At 51.9% G+C, this 20,826-nt stretch overlaps 3 protein-coding genes across 9 annotated transcripts; 2 read left to right on the forward strand and 1 right to left on the reverse strand.

Moving 5' to 3' along the window:
- Positions 1 to 614: 614 nt before the first annotated feature.
- On the forward strand, positions 615 to 10,894 carry smad10a (SMAD family member 10a). Of its 6 annotated transcripts, none has more exons than XM_019868756.1 (14): positions 615 to 1,282; positions 2,790 to 2,865; positions 3,835 to 4,075; positions 4,996 to 5,170; positions 5,287 to 5,310; positions 5,575 to 5,787; positions 6,463 to 6,726; positions 7,015 to 7,158; positions 7,366 to 7,419; positions 8,426 to 8,609; positions 8,794 to 8,962; positions 9,416 to 9,554; positions 10,299 to 10,604; positions 10,860 to 10,894. In XM_019868756.1, the coding sequence occupies exons 1-13, from the start codon at positions 1,279 to 1,281 to the stop codon at positions 10,508 to 10,510; spliced, it is 1,899 nt and encodes a 632-aa protein (XP_019724315.1). In that variant the 5' UTR covers positions 615 to 1,278; the 3' UTR covers positions 10,511 to 10,604; positions 10,860 to 10,894. The 6 variants fall into 6 exon arrangements, with proteins under 6 accessions (XP_019724315.1, XP_019724316.1, XP_019724311.1 ...); XM_019868757.1 differs by having other exon boundaries at positions 3,911 to 4,035; XM_019868752.1 differs by having other exon boundaries at positions 615 to 1,281; positions 2,783 to 2,865; positions 3,832 to 4,075.
- Positions 10,895 to 13,210: 2,316 nt separating this feature from the next.
- pex11b (peroxisomal biogenesis factor 11 beta) lies at positions 13,211 to 15,214 on the forward strand. Its single transcript, XM_019868770.1, has 4 exons — positions 13,211 to 13,519; positions 13,691 to 13,806; positions 14,085 to 14,286; positions 14,368 to 15,214. The coding sequence occupies exons 1-4, from the start codon at positions 13,464 to 13,466 to the stop codon at positions 14,741 to 14,743; spliced, it is 750 nt and encodes a 249-aa protein (XP_019724329.1). The 5' UTR covers positions 13,211 to 13,463; the 3' UTR covers positions 14,744 to 15,214.
- Positions 15,215 to 15,968: 754 nt separating this feature from the next.
- On the reverse strand, positions 15,969 to 20,560 carry ilf2 (interleukin enhancer binding factor 2). 2 transcript variants are annotated; one of them, XM_019868768.1, is made up of 15 exons: positions 20,430 to 20,560; positions 19,928 to 19,987; positions 18,959 to 19,001; positions 18,594 to 18,698; positions 18,416 to 18,493; positions 17,864 to 17,966; positions 17,637 to 17,702; positions 17,446 to 17,562; positions 17,294 to 17,372; positions 17,124 to 17,211; positions 16,789 to 16,850; positions 16,607 to 16,721; positions 16,446 to 16,536; positions 16,209 to 16,366; positions 15,969 to 16,122 (listed from the first exon to the last, which is right to left on the reverse strand). In XM_019868768.1, exons 1-14 carry the CDS (start codon positions 20,432 to 20,434, stop codon positions 16,215 to 16,217), a joined length of 1,164 nt encoding a protein of 387 aa, XP_019724327.1. In that variant the 5' UTR covers positions 20,435 to 20,560; the 3' UTR covers positions 15,969 to 16,122; positions 16,209 to 16,214. The 2 variants fall into 2 exon arrangements, with proteins under 2 accessions (XP_019724327.1, XP_019724325.1); XM_019868766.1 differs by having other exon boundaries at positions 15,969 to 16,105; positions 16,202 to 16,366.
- Positions 20,561 to 20,826: the final 266 nt, after the last annotated feature.

Raw genomic sequence — 20,826 nt, forward strand, 5'->3', positions numbered from 1 at the left:
CCTGCATTTCAAATCCTTTGTGGTGGTGTACATCAGCAAAATCATCAAGTCATTATCCCCATACTTCTGGAGTGAACTCGACGAGTCCAAACTGTTATGGCTGCCTTCCAGCGAGGCTCCAATCAAATTTCAATGATCATGCAACTTGCGCTTTCCTCCTGAGCTTAGATTACTGACTGCAATACCCTTTACTTTGGAGTCAGCAAATCCTCCATTAAGCGCCTCCAGCTAGTCCAGAATGCCACCGCTCGCCTCTTGACTGGTACTCATAAGAGGGAGCACATAACTCCTACTCTGGCATCCCTTCACTGGCTCCCTATACATTTTAGAGTTATATAAGAGACAGAGACTCAACATGTCAATTAGTTATAACACGCCCGCTTGGCCATCACTGGCTGCAGATGATCACATGACATTGATTATCCAATCAGTGCTGTGGGAAATTTAGTTCGCTTAGTCGTCTACGTGTGACTGTCGTGATAGTATGCAATAAAAAAAAAGTTTTCTCTTGAAATTTTATTTACTTTTTTTCTGTTTTTTTTAATAAATGCGTTTTTAATGTCTTGAATTTCTAATATATAATTTATTTATTTCACTAATGAAGGGTTCGGTGAATGTGCATATTAACTGGTTGGGTTCGGTACCTCTAAGAAGGTGAAGAACCACTGTGCTAGAGGGAAACGTTGGCAAATCAAGTTTCACGCATGTCCAACTGTGGAGATGTGGTCCACTTTGGGCTACAGTTGTAATTCGCGCCCATGCATGTGTGTGTTGGGGGAGTGGGGGGTGGGCTATTCTCAGCGGCGCCACTTTAAAGAAAACAGTCTCACGGGTTTGTCAATCTCGACGAACCAGACAGACTCTGGCTGGCAGCGTCGCGGTGAGACCCGCTCTTCGATTGGCCGAGAGCGGCGGCGCGGATGAGAGGCGGCCCGCCATTGGCTGTAGCTCGTCGCAACACCGACGCGCACGACGTCTCCCCTCTATTGTTATTGCTCGGTGCGCGCGAGGAACTGGCAGGATGCGCGAAGAGACGGCGAGGCTGATAAGAAGATAACGCCGGCGTGAGACACTCTAGCGAGCGCGGCGTCGCACACGAGACCTTGAAAGCAACCGAGGTGCAATTCATGCTCGCGTCGCCGCTGCGCTAGACGGTGCCCCGAGCCAGCTCGCGGAGAGCCGAGTCAACGTTCCGACGAGCCGGTCGACGCCACTGGAAGCAAATTGTCGGGCAGCCCGGCGCTCTTTCTGTTCCAGTTCTTCGCCTCTCTCCGTCCGATGTGTAAGTATTCTCCATTCGGCGCGAACGCTCGCTCCAACAGCTGTCGCCGACATTTCAAGCGGACCATCGTCTTCTCGATTTGGAAGTGGAAGTTGGTCAGAAGAGCTCGAGCGATGGTCGTCTTGATCTCGAACAAACGCCGCGCCGCTGCCTCAATCGTTCGTAACGGGTGATGTTGTGCTCCCGACATTTCATCTGTTTCAACTTCGCGCATGTGTGGTCCGCGCTGAACACTACAGTACTCGGTGTAACTGGACGTTGTGTTCATGGTGGAGGCCGACACATGCGTCCGTTTGAGCAAAGACTTGACAGTCGGTGTGCCTTGATATTTCCCGGCGATGATTGATTGGCGCATTCATTTGGACAGCCGTGTCCTCCGGCCGTCGAGCTTGGGGCCTGTAGGATGAACATACACAACAGCGCATTTCAGAGACGCGCTAGGGAGGGGGGGGGGCGACTTGCAACAAATACCCGTGACCGTCTGCAGAGAAGGCAACAGAGCTCCAGACATAACATGAGAAAAAATGAGATGCCACCTTCTCGATACATTCTTGAACACAATATATGACCGAACAGAAGTAACCTACGCATGCGCGCGCACGCACCCACGCACGCGCACACAGACACGCACACACACACACGCACATTACCATGAGCAACTTGGACGTCTCGCTAAGCAAATGGAGAGCGCCTCCGCTCCAAACTACAATTCTCAATGTCCTTCAACTTTTTTTTCATTCCGTCATGAGCCCGCAATGTCATGTTTTTCGGTAAGAGCTTGTATCGTAGCTCACCCCCCCAAGACCCTCCAAAAAAATCCCGGCCACCGTCTTAAACCACAGCCTTTACTTCTGCCTTATTACCATTGCTGGAGAAGACGCGCTTGATTTCTTGACCCACCCCTCCATACTGAGCCACAATTGGAAGCCACAAGTTACGATTTTGTGGCCACGTTTCAAGTCAATTAGTTTAACGCACACCATATAATGTGGACAGAGGTCATTTTTCAAAATCTCTCTGTCATGTGTGGAGCTACGATACAGCTGTGATTTACTTGTATATTGACGTTAAAGGTAGTTGTCAGTAATTCAAGACACAATAGTCACTTGCACGTTACATGTGGTAGCACGTTATAAGCATTGACGCCGATATGGCTACGCTTCTACGAACACGCTATATTTCACAGCCAACAGACATTGAGGCCGGTGCATTCGCTTGCCAAACGCTCGGCCACAAAATAATTGCGTGGAGGGAGGATGAGGACCTGAGGGAACGCAAATTTGAAGAAGATCAGACAGACGATAAGGCGACTCTTTTGGAATTCATTGACAAGCGTGTGATTTCGATGGTTTCAGAACTTTTTTGTGTTAGCTCATCTGCCAAAGAAATGGCGATTTATTCAGGTTGTCGTGAAATGAATGAGCAGCTAAAGAATCTTTATATCGGTCTGTCACACCAGTGGCATTTGCGTCTTTTCATGATGCCTCTCCATCCACTTTCTGCACAGGGGCTGATTCAGAACCGGGCCATCATGATCCCTGTGAACCTTCTGGTCACTCATTGGCTGAGCAACTCAATCCAAGGTGAGCAAGGCCACACCCGCTCTTTATGCCATTTGAATTCAGTCGGGTGTTTCGACTTTCTTTCAAGAGGAATGCGGCCGAAACCGTGTCGTTCGTAATTCAACATTTTCAAATGATCGAGGGCATGGCGGCGGACCGATGGAACTGTCCGGGTACATCCGCTCAGACTAAATTTCCATCAGCTGTTTGCGGTTGGAGTGCACCGGTGTGTGGGCGGAGCGGGCCGCCCGAAGAGAACGGGGCGCCGCGCCTGGCTGTTTAATAAGGGCCACTCGACAGCAGAAAGAAACGTTAGCGGCTTTGTGGTTTCGATTGAGCCCAGACCTTTGCAACCCGAGCGCAGCACCACGCAACTATGGAAGGGCACGTGGCCTTGAAGAATCCCGCATCCGCTAACCCAAGTACAGTATTGACCGAGATAAAGGAGAAAGAAGGCTCGGCGTTTCTTGGGACGCTTTCATGCGAAGGGAGTCGCTCGCCCCGGCGATTGGTGACGTTTTTGTTTGAGGGGAATTACCCCGCACCGTTGGGCTGCCTTCTTTTTTGGCCGGCACGGGAAAAGGCTCAAAAATGCTTTCCACTGCCCAGCGTGCTCGGAGCTGTCGTGAATGTGCAGTTGGCCGATTGCATGTTTGGGGTCCTTCCTATCACTGTTTGGGTTTGTTGGTGCCGGGCACCGTGACAGCTGCCGCGCGCCACTTGGCCCCCGAATGACATTGAGCACACCACCGATCTCATTGTTTGCCATCTAAAGGGCTGACTTGAGCCCGAAACTGGGGGGGGGGTTGTTTGAATGACGGTCGAGTTCGTTGCCGTGAAAACAACCACCCGCTCCGGCTTTGGAGAGGAGCGGTGGAAGGACCCAAGAGCACGCCGACACCACGCAATGTGTGGGCAAGGGTCTGGTTTCTTGCCGTTGTCGGGCTTCCTACCCCCCCTAAGCCGTTCCTTTTGTGTCGTTGGCAGCAGCGTTATGTCCGCGAACCCTCCGAGTAGCAATGACGCCTGCCTCAGCATCGTCCACAGCCTCATGTGCCATCGGCAGGGCGGGGAGAACGAGGGCTTTGCCAAGCGGGCCATCGAGAGCCTGGTCAAGAAGCTGAAGGAGAAGAAGGACGAGTTGGACGCGCTCATCACCGCGATTACCACCAACGGCGTCCATCCCAGCAAGTGCGTCACCATTCAGAGGACGCTCGACGGGCGGCTACAGGTCAGGCAACCTGATGTCCACCCTTGCGCCGGTTTCCCGTACCAAATTGGGTCCTCGTGTTTGATGATGGAGCCTTTTGGATTTTTCTGCTACTTTGTAAGACCAAGTACAGTCGATCCCGCTTTCAACCTCCCCCGCCACGCACCGACGACGTTTCCACCCCTGTAACGTTCCCGCCTCAAAGTCCCGGTGTCGCGTCCTTCCTTTTCCATTGGTCCGTTTTGCTGACAACAAACAACCTTTAATACGCCAACCTCGTGATATCCACCCGATTCTCCCTCTCGAATTGTGAAAAAGGCCTTTGTGGCGACGAACTGTGGGAAGCTAACAGCCGCTGCGACCTTGCCGCCGCGACCTTGCCGCCGCGACCTTGCCGCCGCGACCTTGCCGCCGCGACCTTGCCGCCGCGACCTTGCCGCCGCGACCTTGCCGCCGCGACCTTGCCGCCGCGACCTTGCTTCTGAATGAAATGTACAGCGCGGGAATCCCCTCCGTGGCTTAGCCGCAGCGCTAATCGATCGACCCGGTGCATCCGTTGTTGTACTTCCGGAGGCCGTCTGTCGAGGCGGAACTTGTCTCTCACTTTGGAAAGGGGGGGCTCCCAGACCGGTCTCGGCAAAGTCGACGGTTTCCACAGCCGTCCGCCTTGGCGACAAAAGCCCGGCAGGTGAGCATCAGGGGCGCGCCACTCCCTGAACCGGAGAAGAGGCGGAAGGTTCTCCGAGACGAAGTTGGAACGGCGCCGTCCTCCTACATCGACACGGATTTTTCATGGAGGTGTTTCCAACCATAAATGCTCACACTCTATTAGGCGGCCATTTTGTTGGAAAGGGTGACTACCAACTACCGTGATAGCGTGCGGATTCGTGGCTTCCGTCTCCATCTTCGGAGGAGCGTGTTCATTTTGCGTTGCTTCTCAGGTGGCCGGGAGGAAAGGTTTCCCTCACGTGATTTACGCCCGGCTGTGGCGCTGGCCTGACCTCCACAAGAACGAACTCAAGCACGTCAAGTTCTGCCAGTACGCCTTTGATCTGAAGTACGACAACGTGTGCGTCAACCCCTACCATTACGAGAGGGTGGTTTCTCCAGGCATCGGTAGGTGCAAAGTATCTGACCGCCGAGGCTGCGCGTCTTTCGGCGCTAGCCAAATGAGTCGCCGCCGCTCTCGTTCCTCTTGTTTTGACCTCCGCTTTTTCTGTCCCCTTTCACAGTTGGTCTCAGTCTTCACAATGCAGGTACGTCGCAGCCTACGCAAAGACCTTCTCATCTACCGTAGGCGATCGATCGATCGATCGATCAGCTTGTATCCAACTTTGAGTGGCAAAATAGCAGCCGCGCTAATCTGTGTCCGAAGTAAAAACGATACGCCCGACAGCTACACGAGACCGAAAATGAACGCCGTGGCGTCACGGCGTCTGCCATCTGGGAGGAGTCTGGCACACGGATCAAAGCCCCCCAGACTCCCCCAGGCCAGGCTGACCTTCTGTTCCATCCTACAGTGCCGCCCGGTGGTCTGATCAAAGAAGAGTACATCCACGACTGTATCCAAATGGATCTCCCGCCCGGTATGCCGCTGTCTGAGCACCGGGCCGCGCTCAAACTGCCTCCCGCCGAGCACTACGGCCAAGCGCTGGCTCCTCCGCATCTGTCGTCTGAGCCCCTCGGACCCCCACCCGTCACCAGATACACACAGCTGCCTGTCTCACCCAAAGGTGAGCGGATATAGACGGTATCGAGCCGTGTTTTTTATTTTATTTTATTTTTTGGTCAAAGTCTCAAGCTTTGGTGGTAAAAATGTGTTTTGGATCTGGGGCTGCACGGCACGATAGTGCTTAGGAGGTCGGCCTCGCACCGATAATGTTTTGGGCTCAGGGTTCCTGAGTGGCGTTGCCAAGGGTTTCCCTCTGCTTGCATGCCCCCTCCCCGCCGATATTCCGGCTTCTTCCTACGTTCCAAAAACATGCGCGCTAGGTACCGCTGACCGGCATTGGTCGTTTTGGAAAATAATTCCGTTCCCCGAAATTGATGAGGAAATCATTTTTTTGACATTGGGCTGGACGCGGCGTCAATCCAGGGTGTCCTCTCTTCCATCATCGACTTGCTCTTCCCGTTTGTTCGAGGCATCGCGTGACTGGCGTCTACATAGTGATCCTCGATTGGGTCGCCGGGAAAAGTACGTGATGGGAACTCAGACCGTCGTCGATGAGAACAAAATCTTGACCAATGTGTGGGCAAACAATTGTTGCCGCACCGGTGGAAAAACGAGCAAAAAGCTGACGGCGGTCACCGTGGTCCCCCGCCCCCTATCAAAGAGCCGCACTTTGGGTTCCAGTCTTGAGCGCTTGTCCCGGTGGTGATTGGGCGCGGTTGCGCACTCTCCTCCGCAGTGTCCAACTGCGGCTCCAGGCTGGCGCCGCAGGGCGGCCGCCTCGATGGCCGCCCTCAGACCGCTTCTCCGCAGGTCCGAGTTGGGACTTCCCCGCCTCCAAATCATCCCGCATCTCAGCAACAAGGTCCCCAGCCACCTCCGCCTCCGCACCCCCAACAATCCCCTCGACCTCCTCCTCCTCTTCAATCCCACGGGCAGAATGGGTACGGCGGCAGCAGCAGCAGCAGCAGCAAACATTCTCCGAGTCACGCGGCCTTCCACAGTGAGTGTCTTGATGGCGCGCGCCAGACACCTCGTGACTTCAGACATACACTACAGTGTTTCTCTCCCCTTCCATCGTGTGTGTGTGTGTGTGTGTGTGTGTGTGTGTGCGTGTGTGTGTGTGTGTCTATATATTTCAATCTATATCAAGATATAGACAGACAAAACCATTCTTTGTGCAAATTGTCGTGTTCAGCGCTCGCACGGGTTCCCATGCGGGGTTTGTGAATCGCCGACTCCTCAATAGCGCGTCTTCCAACGTTGCCCTTTGTGCTTTGCTGTGATGCAGCGGTGTGGACGGGCGGCAGCGCGGCCTCCTACGCGCCGATGGGAGCCCTGCAAAACGGGCGCGGTCAGCAGCCAACGCCCCTTCACCATCCAAACCCACATTGTGAGATGAACCCATTTTCTCGACCGCTTCTCCTCTGCGAAGGTCACCCGCATGAGTCTGTTTTAGCCACGGGCGAGGGAACCGGCGTGGCCTGTTGTGCTATTGCAAAAAAAAAAAAAAAGAAACGACAGGCGCCGATTCCTTCAGCGCCGCCGCAAAACATCACACAGAGTACCTCGCAAACTGTGCTCAATGATCATGTTTTCTCGCTTGGAATGTTTTGTGCTTTTTTTTTTTTTTTCTTTCCAGGGTCTCCGCATCATGGCTCAACCTCTTTCCCCCCTTCTGTATCAAATCATCCAGGTCAGAGACAAGTACAGTAGCATTGTTGTTTTCAAGGGCCCCGAACACGCAAAAGCACTTTTGGCTCGCGTAAAATGCTGCTCGCTCACCAAATTGGTCTTTTCCTTTGTCCGCTCATCTCTGAGCATCTTCCTGCGCTTATCTCAGCGCCCCCTCCGCCCAAATCAAGAATAGGATTGGGTCCTCGGTGTTCGACCTGGAAGATTAAGAGCGCATATTTCGACGCCCGCCTCGCTACGCGTGCCCGGCGAAGGCGACAGACCATCCGGCAATTTTTGGGGTCTGCGGTCGTCATTTCTCTGACCCAAGTGGATTCGCGGCCGGGAGATGAAACCTTAAAATTGGCGCAATCCCCACGATCGAACCGGACGGAGAGGCCGGAGCCACAAGTCATTCAAAGCGCCGGCGAAATGCTGACATCATATTAGCATGACTGCGCTAACATTAGCTTGGCTGCCACGCGCCATCCGTCAGATGTATTTTCTTGAAGGAAAGGAACAAAAAATAAAAACAAGTCAACTTACTGGTCACACACGTTAGCAGATGCGTGGATGGCACCGGTGCCGAATAAAGAGTGCCACTTGACTCCGGATTGAGGACGTAAGGCTTCACAAGATTCTTTTGGAGTTCTTTGGAAGGTGCCTCGATTGGTTTTCCGGTCTTGAAATGGCCCACCGCCGCCTTCCCGTTCGGACCGAGAGCTATCGGCTCTGAGAGGTTGCAGCCTTTCGTGTGGCCACCCCCTCGCTGCCCCTCTTTTTGAAAAAAAAAAAACAACCCCCTTTCAAACTCATGGAGTCTTTGACTCGGCTTGAGACTCGATTTCTCGTCGAGCATTTTGGTGCTTTCGACTGTCTTTGTTGTGATTCCGTTGTTGTCTTGTTTGTTGTCTGAGTGGTTTTTGCTCGGCGTAGCCCGTGGCGGCGGTGGTTGTCAAGTGCTCTGGAAATGCAGCAGAGGTGGATTTAATTCACTGCGTCTTCGGTCGGTGTTGTGGTTTGGGCAGGACCCGAGTTCTGGTGCTCGATCTCCTATTTTGAAATGGACGTTCAGGTGGGCGAGATGTTCAAGGTGCCCTCCAGCTGCCCTGTCGTGACGGTGGACGGTTACGTCGACCCGTCGGGAGGTGACCGCTTCTGTCTCGGCCAGCTGAGTAACGTCCATCGCACGGATGCCAGCGAGAGAGCCCGGTAGGTGCCCGGCATTTCCCCGCACCGCTTGTGTGATTCCAAGGTTTGGTTCTCACGGGACTTGAAATGAATGGCACGCGGACCCCAACTTTTGTCGGGAGGGATTTCATCACGCCGGCTTTCCGGATGACGTGGCGGTCGTTTGACCCCCCCCCCCCTTTGGCTTCCTTCCTGTTTGTTCCAGGTTACACATCGGCAAAGGGGTGCAGCTGGAATGTCGCGGCGAAGGCGACGTGTGGATGCGCTGTCTGAGCGATCACGCCGTGTTTGTCCAGAGCTACTACCTTGACAGGGAGGCGGGTCGAGCCCCGGGCGACGCCGTGCACAAGATTTACCCCGGAGCCCACATCAAGGTCTGAACGGAGCTTTGACAAAGCTCACGTCACGTTGCTTCCGAACGCGCTCCGCCACGCCGCCGGCCCAAGACGGCGAGTGCCTCGGCGATACTGCCGTCGATGTACAAAAACGGTTTTGCGAGATCCCGCAGTGGGACTCTCTCGCCCCCTCGCGATTCCGGTCGATGAGCCGCGCACCCCCGCGCGTCCACGTCCATACATTGGAGATCTGCACGGGGGGCGCGATGAAAACAACTGTCAGAGATCGGTGGTTAACTTGAACGCACCCACCCCCAAATGCGTCTGGGCATTGGAACGGCGGTCTTTCAAGTGGCGCTTTTGATTCGGGAGCTCGGGAAGCCGTCAAACATGCAAACCTGTCAAACATGCCGCGCTTTGGAGAGAAAAAAAGAAAAATCGTTGAAATGTCATCATGTCAAGTTGTTTTTGTGTGTGTGTTTTTTTTTTTAGGTGTTTGACCTCCGACAGTGCCACAGACAAATGCAGCAGCAGGCGGCGACCGCTCAGGCCGCCGCTGCCGCGCAAGCAGCGGCGGTGGCAGGAAATATCCCCGGAGCGGGCAGCGTGGGCGGCATCGCGCCCGCAATCGGTGAGTCCCGTCGCACCTCGCTGGCCGGCCCAAAAGATTCGACAGTATGCACTCGGCTATCGTTTTCCCTGTGGGCTTTGGAAGGACGCGTTGCCGCTCGTTCCAGTGAAGGCGAGACTCTTCGGGGCTCGTCAGAGTTCCCTTTCGATCGCACCAATCCAAAAGGTGTCGTTACTGAGCTGAGAATCACCGGATGAATTTGTTTCAAAGCTGCGTCCTCTTTGGCCGTGACACAACTTTCTGTAGCTTGGGGGAGGAGGGGCGGCTGACGGCAGCCATAAATGAGACTCGGCAGCTGTGTGAAGTGAGAGCGCGCTGCTCTGACTTCAAGAGGACTGGCCTCCACCCCCCCCCCCCCAAAAAAAAAAACAGACCAACGATTGAGCAAAGGGCTGTTTTGCTAAACAGGTGCCCATTTGTGGAGCCATTTTGGCGCAAGTCACCTGAAATGGGGTCAATCGCTTGCTGTGTTCAAAAATATACAAAGTAGTGGATCCATCAGACATGATTGTATTCATGTCCAACAGGTTACAATTCACAAAGAACACAATGAGTAGGTTGAGACAAGTTTTTATTTTTTGACTTCTTCCTCCTGTCTCTGAACATGGCAATAGTGCTGCACGGTAACGAGTTGTTTATTTTTATTTTTGGGGGGAGGGCAACTCCCCCCCCTTGCCACCCTTCAGGAACCAAACTGCATTTGTGGATATTATTGGAAGGATTGAGCGTTTTCCTCACTTGCAGGTCTGTCTGCGGCAGCGGGCATCGGAGTGGATGACCTGCGGCGGCTCTGCATCCTGCGTCTCAGCTTCGTCAAGGGCTGGGGGCCCGACTATCCCAGGCAAAGCATCAAGCACACGCCGTGCTGGGTGGAGGTCCACCTTCACCGCGCTTTGCAGCTTCTGGATGAGGTGTTACACACCATGCCCTTAGCCGATCCGGGGCCCGCCAACTGAGAATCCCGATGCTGAGACGTCGCGCGGTTTGGACCGCCTTTTCGCTTTGTGTCAAGTAGCTCCTTTCAGAGAAAGGAATTCCAATGGCAAATATCAAAAGGCCGACCCCACGCGACCAACAACACCTCCCGCTCGTAACAATCCTGCCACACTGCACTCCGCTCTGACCCATCTTCTCGCCTCGTATGACATCAGACGCGTGGGACAAATTCCGAGAGAGCGCGCAAAAGCTGAGGCGGTCCACGGTCGGTCTTTTCCCACACCGCTACGTCGCACTCCAAAAACCCGTGAAAGTGTACCGGCGCCATCACGACGCAGTTGGGGGATAGGAGTCCCCCTCACCATTGAGCACCTCGAGAAAAGGATGTCTGGAACCCCGCGCCGCTATTCTTGTTCCCTCTCCGTATGGACAACCAAAGTCAAGTGTCGATGTGGACTGGGCGAGCGAGTGTGTTTGGTCCCCTCTGCGCTTGCAGTGTGCTCATCAGCGTCGGCCGACCCAAACTCCGGCTCGATGGTCCTCTGAGTGCACCCTGCGCAAGTATCTGTGTAGATCTTCATTCCCAAAGACTAAAAAGCCAAAAAGGTTTAGCTTTAAAGTGCTGTTGTCGGTCGTCGTAATGAACCAGTGCTACCCTGTATTTAACCAAATGTTTGGTGCGACTCACCAAAGCTGCAATACCTCATGAAGACGGTCGTATTTTTTCCGTGTGCTTTTCTCCCCCACCAAAATGCTCGTCGCGTCACTGACTGACGTCCGAATCCGGGATGGAGGAAAGAGTACGAAGGCGATCGATAATGTTTGGCGAGTGACCGCCATCACCAGAGACTGAAGCCCGAGTGCTTGTCTCGTCTGACCAAAAATGCTTCGGACACCGGTGCCTTCCTAGCTCAACCCTCTCTCTTGGCGAGTGTTTCCTTCAAGGTTGTTTGAACTCTGGTAGCTTTCCTTCGCTGACTCTTGAGATAGGAGTTCAGAATCTTGTCGTCTTCTTAGTTGAAATGGGTTGAAAGTTTCTTTGTGAGCAGACAATGTTCTCTTCCTGCTCAAGAAAACCAAAACAACTCTTACCGAGCTGACAGTTTTGGCATGTCGCCGCTTCCTTATTACGGGTCTTGAAAAACAGCGGAGCGGTCGGGGTCAAGGCTGCGAACCAACTCCCAGCCGCCGCTGTGGTAGCAACGGGTCCCTGTTGATGGTGCCGTCGGCGACGGCGGCGAGCGGGCTTACACGCTGCCACACACGGCCGCGGGCACGTGTCGCTTCGGGTTGCGGCGGCAAGGCCTTGGAGCGCAGCTTTGCTCGTCCCCCCCCAAAAATGAGCGCTTCAACGCAACATTGCGATAGCGTATGCCAGACAGTCGACAGACTGGCAATGACACCCACCCGTGCTGTCGTCGTCAGTTTTTGTGTTGGGATTATTTGTTTTATTAATTTCCTTATTTTTAACAAATACAGTATTTTAGAGAAACCGGCGAAGCACCGAAGCCGGAATTCGTGAAGCGCCAAGTGATTGCTGAAATGGAATTTAAAAGAACAACAACCGTTTTGCCCCCCCTACATCAACCCAGTGGCCGTTGCGTCGCTCCCTCTGCTTCTGTCTTTGCTCAGCTCGTCATCATTGTTATTAGTCGTTCTTCTCAGAGGACAACGAAAATACGACTGACTACTGTTGTGGATGTTGTCTTGGTGGGATTTGAGTCGATTTGTGAAGTCTGTGCTCGCAAGTCAAAGCGAAAAAAAAATTGGACGCACACCGACTCGTGTCTGGAAAAAGTGCGCAAGTTGATTCACTTGTACCTCAAGGCGCCACTGTTTTGATTTGGGTGGCTTGACTCTCATCGTTCCCATCGATGACTGCTAATAAAGAGAGACGTTGCTCTTGTCTTGGTTCAGGTCACTGAGAACCGCAAAGGGCGGGGGGGGGAGTCCACTGTTATTGGAAATACAATTACTGTACACTTAATTCGTCCCGCGGATCTCTGCCAAAAGGTTTTGCTCCCAGCTCGCCTTTGCGCGTGCGTGGCGGCACGCCAAGGCACCGACATCGCGAGCCTGACTTGTTTGGGATGGAGGACTGGATTGGCAAAAATGAAATGTCACCGCTTTGCTGTTGTTGTCTTCGATTTGTAATTTGCTCGACATACATTATGCATCACATACGAGCTGACAAATGCTGCATATAAAAGTCCTTCTAGTACAGTCTCCCCAAAAAATTACGCAGCCCCAAAAATGACATGACCCCCCCCCCCCCATCAAAAAAAAAACTACCATTCTAACCGCACTGAAACTCCTTTGTGGTCGCGAACTCCCCGCTTGGTGCGCATGGACTGCTACATCGCGTGCAGAAAATAGTGAAAGAAATTGGAAAGTGCGCACCAAGTAGCCGCGGATCCTGGTGGCTCACTTGAAGAAGAAAATCGAACGTACCTTGTTTCAAAGTTGAAAGGTTGAAGGAACGCGACATCATTGGACGTGGACCGCGAGGAAGTTTATTTTGGGCTCGGGATGAGATAGAAGCACACGGTGAGAAACTTGGCGTCGCGCAAGTAATAATTGGTCTGGACGAAGTTGTAACTGGTGTGAACAAATGTGTTTCTTTCCCATCGCCCGTTCCTTGCCTTCCAGGCGACTACTACTTGTTGCCGCAAGGGGGCAGTCAAGTCCTTCGTGATGCTGCAAACAGTCCCGGTACGTGAAGAAGAAGTAGTTCAACGGATCCGGAACAAATGTCAAATGGCGCATTTGAAGGGAATACATCTAGTGATTGTTTGTGTGAATTTCGTGTAAAGTCAGTTCGTATTTTCCGGCTCTTACAAGCGCGACTGCAATTGTTTCAACTATACCAGACCTCCACTGTTGGGAAAAGAGCGACCAAGGTGACTAACGCTCGGCTGCTCGAACTTATTAGCAACAAATCAGCGAGCGGAGCGGCTGTTTGCCTACGACAGAATGGACTCCTGGGTTCGGTTCAATTCGCAGAGCCAGGCCAAGGAGAAGATCATTCGGTAATGTTACACCCCGAGGCTGACTGTTTCACCAGCGCACACAACGTAAACTACATTTACCCCTCAACAAAATAATGTTCATTAAATCTGAAACCGCAAAAACCGCAAGGCGTCCATAAAGACAATAATAGACAAATGAGACAAATGTTCTCTTTCTTCTGTGCTTTATAGGGCTGCTCAATATGCCTGCACCCTGCTGGGCTACACGTTGCACAAAGGTGGAGCAGGAGCGCAACTTCGCAGAACTGTTAGTCAGTTGGAAGCACACATGAGCCTGACAAGAAAGTGTAAGTAAAACATCGCAGAATCCCTGAGTTTGATTGAGAAAAAAAAGGGGTCGAGGTTTTACCGGACACCGCTGAATTAATCCAATAGGGAAAAAAGTAAGTAAAAATGACTTGACTTGGGCAGTGATTCTTTCACGTACCGCTAGAGGGCACGCGATTACCCAACGGATTTCCAGAGTGGACTGAGTCTAGCTGGTTTTGAGTTTCAAGCGCAGCTTCACGGGAATCTTCCCCAAAGCGAGTCGTTTATGCTGAAATGAGATGTGCTTGTGTCTCAGTGTTGCGTCTGGGGAACTCGGTGGAGGCCATCGAGTCGGCAAAGAGGGCCATCCATCTCTCTGACAGCATACTGAGGCTCTGCCTCACCGTCGGCCACCTAAACAGAGCAATGTACTTTGCCTGTGACAACGTCCTCTGGGCGGGGAAGATGGGCCTCCTATGCAAAGTGGACCAGCGCAAATGGAGCCAGAGATCATTTAAGTGAGTCGGCATTGCAGTCACCGCTGCGTCCGGAGCAACCGATTCCACCAAGCGCCGTGCGCGTGGTTGTATGTTTTGTAGGTACTACCTGTTTGCTCTGATCCTCAACCTGACGCGAGATGTATACGAGCTGCACCTCCTGATGGAGCGCGAAGCACGCCGCGGAGCGGCCAAGTCTCCCCCCTCACGCGACTCCTCGCCGTGCACCGCCGCATGGGCCGTCCCGCCCGACCCGTCGGCGTGGCTTCGCGGGCGTCTCTCCCTGTTGGCGACGGTGCTGCACAACAACCCGCCGCTCCTGCTGGATCTGCTGAAGAACACGTGCGACCTCTTCATCCCGCTGGACCGCCTGGCCATTTACCCCACCGGGACGGGCTTTGTCGGCGCCTGTGGGCTGGCCTCCTCTTTGCTCGCCCTCCTTACCATCGTCCACCCTTGGCTGAAACTGAAGCCGTGAAGCCGCCGACTGTGGAAGGACGTCTGCTTTTGCTGGCGGACTTGCTTTGGTAAGTTGTGCATTTTCCACCCGGGCTTTTGTATGGACTGAGCTGACTGAACGCATTTCGAAATATTGCCGCTGTCGCGACGCCGTGACGGAAGCGTGACGTTTTGAATGACTCGGGTGAAGTCATTCCTACTGCTCTGTTTTGATGCTTCCCTTGTGGTTTTGCGGCCCCTGCCTCCATTGAGGAGGTTTGGCGCAATTGCCCTCCATTTGTTGCTATGTCTTCTTCCTTTGTGCTCATCCATCTTTGGCACGGGATGTTTTTGTGACCGGTGGGTGGCCATTTTGGGCGTGTTATTTTGTTTGTCGACCGATCGTGTTACGCAAATTTGCAGTGGATGAAAATTGAGATTGACAGAGAAGTTGCTTTTCACAGAAAGTGGACTTTCCTGAAAATACAAATATATATATATTTTAACCGACTTACCAGGTTTGTCGACCTTTCTAATGTAGTCGGACAAAAAATGTCCATTCAAGTCCTTTTCCTCAAGCCATGACCACTTGAACGTGTTCCTAACACTCGCGTCGATTACACGTATGTCAGCTTGCCTGTCTACCTGTTAGAACATTGGGCTAGGGCGGTACCTGGCCGATCACGCATGAAACAGTTTCCACAAAACACTATTCAAATACTCGACATTAAATGATTAATCTGCCTTTTGTGTGCACACGTGCACCCTTTGTGGCTTCCGTTCTCGCCGAAATTTCAAAATCTCCGAGATATGGCGAGGCCACGAGAATGCGAGGGGAGGGGTGTTACTGTTACTAGTGTTAGTGCCTCAACATGGCTTCGCTCGAGAAAGCAAAACAACGAACTCAAACGCGTTTGTTCAATGTTGTCAACTAATATCCGGATTAATTTTAGGCATTTTTCCCTCAATTTTCCGGAGGAATTCTCATGAAAATCCGGAGGACTTTCATCACTGTTTTCAGGATGATGTTACGTTTTTGCACATCAAGGGTTACATTATCCAAGTGAGGCGCGAATGCGACCATTTAATTTGTGAAACTGTTTCTCATTTGACACACTTACTGTGATCATCGTGGTAGTGATACTGGGAAATGTGTGTTACGTTGCCATCATAAATCAGTTAATGCCTGTGTATATATGCTCACTATTGGAACGGGACCGTTGTAGTGTGGGTTGGGGTATGCGTCATCATGACAAAACTCAAGAGACAATGGAAAAAAGACTGTAATTCAGAATAACAGCTTCAAATAAAAACATGAAGAAAAAAAAACATCACAACTGCTGCAGCCCCCCCCCCCCCCAATTGGGACCGTGGGCTCGTGCCGGTGCTTCTGTCCAGCGAGCAGAGCCGAGCGGTTTCCTGTGGAAAGAGGCGTGTACGAGTGTTAGAAATCAAGATGCCAATTCGACATCTTGTGTGTGATTGAAGAAGAGAGCAAGCCCAACGTCTTGTCAATCCTGCGTTTCCATGCTGTCATCCTCTGCGTCCCCTCCCTCTTCGAGAGTTTCCTCTTCCTCCTCCTTCTTCTCTGGAGGCTTCTCATAGGCCTTTTCTGAAGGGGTCACGATGACACCATCCCAAACGGACATCTGCGTGGCCAGATCTACCAGAATGATCAGTCGCGTCATGAACACATACGGTTGTCGGCGGCAACGGCGGCATGTTTGGATAGGTTCATTTACAGCTGGCGTCCCCGTCCAGGCCCAGGATCTTCCTGAAGCCGCCGTGTGACAGGACCCTCACCAGCGTCTGAGCGGTGAAGCACACGGCGTCCTGCGCAAAACCCAGAAGTGCATGAAGAATCCCATCAGTGTTGCTCGCTTGAGGAAAAAAAAGGACCTACCTGCTGCTCCAGAGTCATGACCGTGTGCACTCGGAAGTTTCCGCTCTCACAGGGGTCAGTGATGCCCACCGAGCCGGGCAGGAAGAGCCCGGCGGCCAGCATCTGCAGGCAGCGCCTTCCAAACAAAAAAAAAACGTTGAAAAACAATGTGACGCAACAATGCGTGTGCCAAGGCAACTGACCTGTAGGCCACATTTAGAGACAGTGGCTGCCTAGATGGATTGTTCATCACCGCCGAGTGACCCTGGAACATCGGAGGGTTGACATGGCAAAAAGATCCGAGCATGATTTTGTTTTTAAGACTAATTTGCACATGACTGACCATTTCCCGCTCATAAAACCTCTTGAAAATGTGTGTAACCCCCACCACGAAAAAAACCCAACCCAAACATTTGAAGCCAAATCAGCTTTCTCAGCAGGTTTTTATTGAAATAGTGCCATTTGGAACCAAATGGGCAATGAACGTCAAAGGCAATGCAAAAACTCAACACGCCAAATAGGTTCTTTGAGAACTTACCAGTAAGTCCAAAATCCAAGGCGTGAGAGGCTCAAAGCCGGGGAAGCGCAGCCTGAGGTCCTTCAGGAGGCGGATCAGCACTTTGACCCTGAAGATCAGGACATGACATCACGTTTGAGTGCCTTGCGAACAGGCGACCCTCGTGACAAAGAAAGAGCCCCCCCTCTCACGTGGATTGAGAAGCGTTTTCCTCAAACCAGCGGGCGTGGCGGATGGCCGCGAGGGCGCTCTGCAACACCTTGATGTCCACTACAAAAAGACACACAAGTCGGTAACGCGGAGGCGACTTCTGACTAGTGTTTTGCGTCCGTGTGGCTTGTACGGTGTAACTCGGGGTCCAGTTTGCGCAGGTTGGGAGGGACGGTGGTGATTAGAATCTTGACAGTGGACGTCCGCGAGCTGATCTCAAAGCCCGTCTCGTTGGTCAGCATGGACAGCACTGGCGCACACACGCGCGCACTCTCACTAAAATGTTCTTTTTTCAATGGTATGTTTGGAGGCTCTCGGCGGTACCTTCGGTCGGGTCCTGCGTGCGAAGAGTATCCACGACTTTGTTGCCCAGGGCTGCGACAGCCTCCACTAAAATACAAAAGCACAGAATGATAATGACCACCGTCGAACTGAAAGGAGGGTCGTATTTTCTCCGCACAATTCAGTTTCGACAACAGTTCTTCACGCCCGCCATCCTTGGTCGAGTGCAAGGGGATCCAGGCGCAGCGACAGCAAACACACACACTCACGTGTCGGAAGAATCTTGAGGATCACGACAAGGTCCGCGACGTTGTGGCCGGTTGTCATGGTCCCCTTCTTGTAAGAGCCCACCTGACGCACCTCCTCGATTTGCTGCCAACACCCCCCCCAAAAAAAAACACAGACACACACACGCAGTGGTGCCATTTTGATTCTGCAGAAAGTCAATTGGTGTTTTTTTTTTTTTTTTTGGTGAATCAAGGCGGCCATGTCACCCCCCGCCCAATTTTTTTTTTTAAATGGATGGATGGATGGATGGGTGCCAAGCGTCTGAATATGCTGGCGTCCAATGTATCCGGACCCAGATCCCTAGCGAACGGGTTCTACCTTGGCCCATATAGCCCGATTCCCCAAAATGTTGTGACATAATCCCCCAAAATGTCAGCAGGCAGCACAAAAGGTGTAAAGTCTGTGTCCTAAGACAACGGCGTGGGTGGACCTGCGTAGAAATTTGAGTTCCTTTTCACGCCACCTGGGAGCACTTGGTGTGAGCCAGACGGATTTATCACAGCGATAGCTCATGATGTCTTGACTTGACTCACCACTTCAAAGTTCCCGGGGGCAACAATCAGGTTATCGATGACGTTGTTGATCTTGGTGACCAGGGACAAGATGGAGGACTGTCAATTCAGATCCAGACAATGAGAACAAGGCTACAGTCAGGTCAAAAATGGAAACCTCTTTCGATTGCATCGCAGCGAATGTCGCGATTTCCCAAACCTGCTCCGTCGATGTGGGGCTCAGGTCTTGATTTCTCTTCAGCAGACACTCGCTGAACGCACTCTCATCGGGCGCAGGCTTCACTCTGGGGAAGGCCATCTCACACTGAGGAGAACAACCATTTGTCTCGTCATGTCAACGACACGGGCCGGAAATTTACAGAACCAGCCGGCTATGCTGGGGGAACTCAATCTGAAGCGGATACTTGTCCTGTCACTTCGGGGTGAACGTTCAGGTGGTATGGTAGTTCGGGGGGGCTCTCAATTGGCTGTTCTGACAAAGCCCCCACTAACGAATCGGCAACATGAACGACTCCAATTGCTCCTGTACATAACATCGATGCCGTACTCGTGATTTTTACTCACCACATAAAAATCAAACGGGATGTGTGGAACAAATGGACGGTACCTAAACAGGAATGAAGAGTCCAGAGTCATTTATTACGGTAAAGGCAGAGGGGGAAACCACAGACCGGATCAAACACATTCGGAGCAGCCAATGTAGAATTATGTCGTTGTGAACGCAGCTGCAGGCAGCGCATTTGCGATCTGGGCTTTCAGTCGTCATGCAATAACAACTTTGTTGTTGTTGTTGTTTTCAAACCATCAATACAACACAAAAAAACGGCACACAAATAATAATCGAACAAAAAGACATGACATCAAATATAATATAATCTGACGCAACAGAAATACCGATGATCGAACATCTGTACGTGTTTTTCCAGGTGAACTCGGCCTGTTCTGCTCACAAATCAAAGGATGGAAAAATGTTTTATTTGAAATGGGATTGGCTGAATTCATATTAGAATTCAGAAGTCCCTGGGCAGAACCATTGACATAGCAGGACTCGGAGGCTGAAATCTGACTGGATAAATTTTTTTTTAAAAAAATCATAATAATGCGCTGCATCTCCCAATGCTTGTAGGGCAAAAGCTGAAAAAGGAAGACTTTGGCTGGCATTTGGTGTCAAAGTCCGGTCCTGTGGGGCTGGCGTCCTGCATGTTTTCCATGTCTCCCTGTTGCAACACACCTCATCCAAATGATCAGCTCATCAGCAAGCTCGATAGGAGCCTGAGAATGATCCTGACGTGATGCGTGGCAGGAGGGAGACATGAAAAACAGCAGGGAGACCGGCGCTTCAGGACCGCATTTTGACATCCGTGAGTCTTTGGGCAGTCATCAACAATTCCGCGTAGCACTGAATTATAATTCAGGTTGTAAACGGAGGTCTGTGCTAAGAAGAGTGTTTCGATCAGAAACATGGAAGAATGGGCCTTTGACTGCTCCCGGCGGCGAAGACGTTGCAAGCGTGATTTGCATAGCTCAACTCACCCCTGGGCGAGTCCTCCGCGGGACCCAAAGCGGCCTCCTCGACCCCTGCCGCGGTCCCCTCTGAGCACAAATACACCAACGCGTCGGAAAACGATTGCCAACGTTGAGGATAAGTGTGGCTGAAATCGATCGAACGGGCTTGCTTGCTCCCATTCATTCATTCAAGCAGCGAGCTACTACCGGCGCTAAGGGAATACAGGTGCTCACATATAGGGACGTTGTTCATTAACCACAAACAGAATTCAATGAGGTCAAACAGAAACCAATGCAGTGAGCCGCCCGAGCTAAATCGGACCGATAACATACCATACTTTTGAACAACAACAGCAATAATAATGATGATGAGAATGATCCCTTGTGAGCATCGTTGGCTAGTTTTAGGCTAGGCTAACGACCGCACTACCATGAAGCCAGCAGGACAACAGATTACGAAACAAATTCACATGGCCGCTGTACATCCGCACGAGACTACAACGTTTCAAAGCAATTCGATTTTTTTTACCTCATTGCGTACGACGTTTTGGCAATGAAACGGAAAAAAAAATTGCAGAAAATTTGATGAACGTCTCCACTCGCAAAAGGATTGGCTGGCTAGTGGCGACTACCCCCTCCTTTATTGTTCTTGTATTTTACAGGTGTCGGAAAGATACGATGGCGCAAGTCTGCCACCTCCTGGTTTGGGGTGGTACACTCACTGTACACTCTAATTGTTTAACGCTGACAGCCTGCAGTATGAATGACTTTTGAATGTGGATTCAGTTTCCAGAATCTAAAAAGTTGGCGCTTATGACTCGGCATTTGAACAGGGGTGTGTCGACTTTTTATGCCCACCGTGATTTTATCATAGATTCGCAGCAGTGGGGTAGAGTTCTATGTACTCGGGTCTCTTTGTTGTCGCT

The sequence above is a fragment of the Hippocampus comes genome, unplaced genomic scaffold (assembly GCF_001891065.2).
Source record: "Hippocampus comes isolate QL1 unplaced genomic scaffold, H_comes_QL1_v1.1 scaffold225, whole genome shotgun sequence".
NCBI lineage: Eukaryota > Metazoa > Chordata > Actinopteri > Syngnathiformes > Syngnathidae > Hippocampus > Hippocampus comes.

What these genes read in the sequence shown, in the direction of transcription:
- smad10a (XM_019868752.1), top strand. An exon ending in CGCTCGACGGGCGGCTACAG is followed by an intron (nt 4,076 to 4,995) that starts GTCAGGCAACCT and finishes GTTGCTTCTCAG; the next exon opens with GTGGCCGGGAGGAAAGGTTT. An exon ending in TCTCAGTCTTCACAATGCAG is followed by an intron (nt 5,311 to 5,574) that starts GTACGTCGCAGC and finishes TCCATCCTACAG; the next exon opens with TGCCGCCCGGTGGTCTGATC.
- pex11b (XM_019868770.1), top strand. Translation starts at nt 13,464, where the DNA reads ATGGACTCCTGGGTTCGGTTCAATTCGCAGAGCCAGGCCAAGGAGAAG. An exon ending in GCCAAGGAGAAGATCATTCG is followed by an intron (nt 13,520 to 13,690) that starts GTAATGTTACAC and finishes TGTGCTTTATAG; the next exon opens with GGCTGCTCAATATGCCTGCA. An exon ending in TGGAGCCAGAGATCATTTAA is followed by an intron (nt 14,287 to 14,367) that starts GTGAGTCGGCAT and finishes TATGTTTTGTAG; the next exon opens with GTACTACCTGTTTGCTCTGA.
- ilf2 (XM_019868768.1), bottom strand. An exon ending in CGCGGAGGACTCGCCCAGGG is followed by an intron (nt 19,002 to 19,927) that starts GTGAGTTGAGCT and finishes ATTCCTGTTTAG; the next exon opens with GTACCGTCCATTTGTTCCAC. An exon ending in TCCCGTTTGATTTTTATGTG is followed by an intron (nt 18,699 to 18,958) that starts GTGAGTAAAAAT and finishes TGTTCTCCTCAG; the next exon opens with TGTGAGATGGCCTTCCCCAG.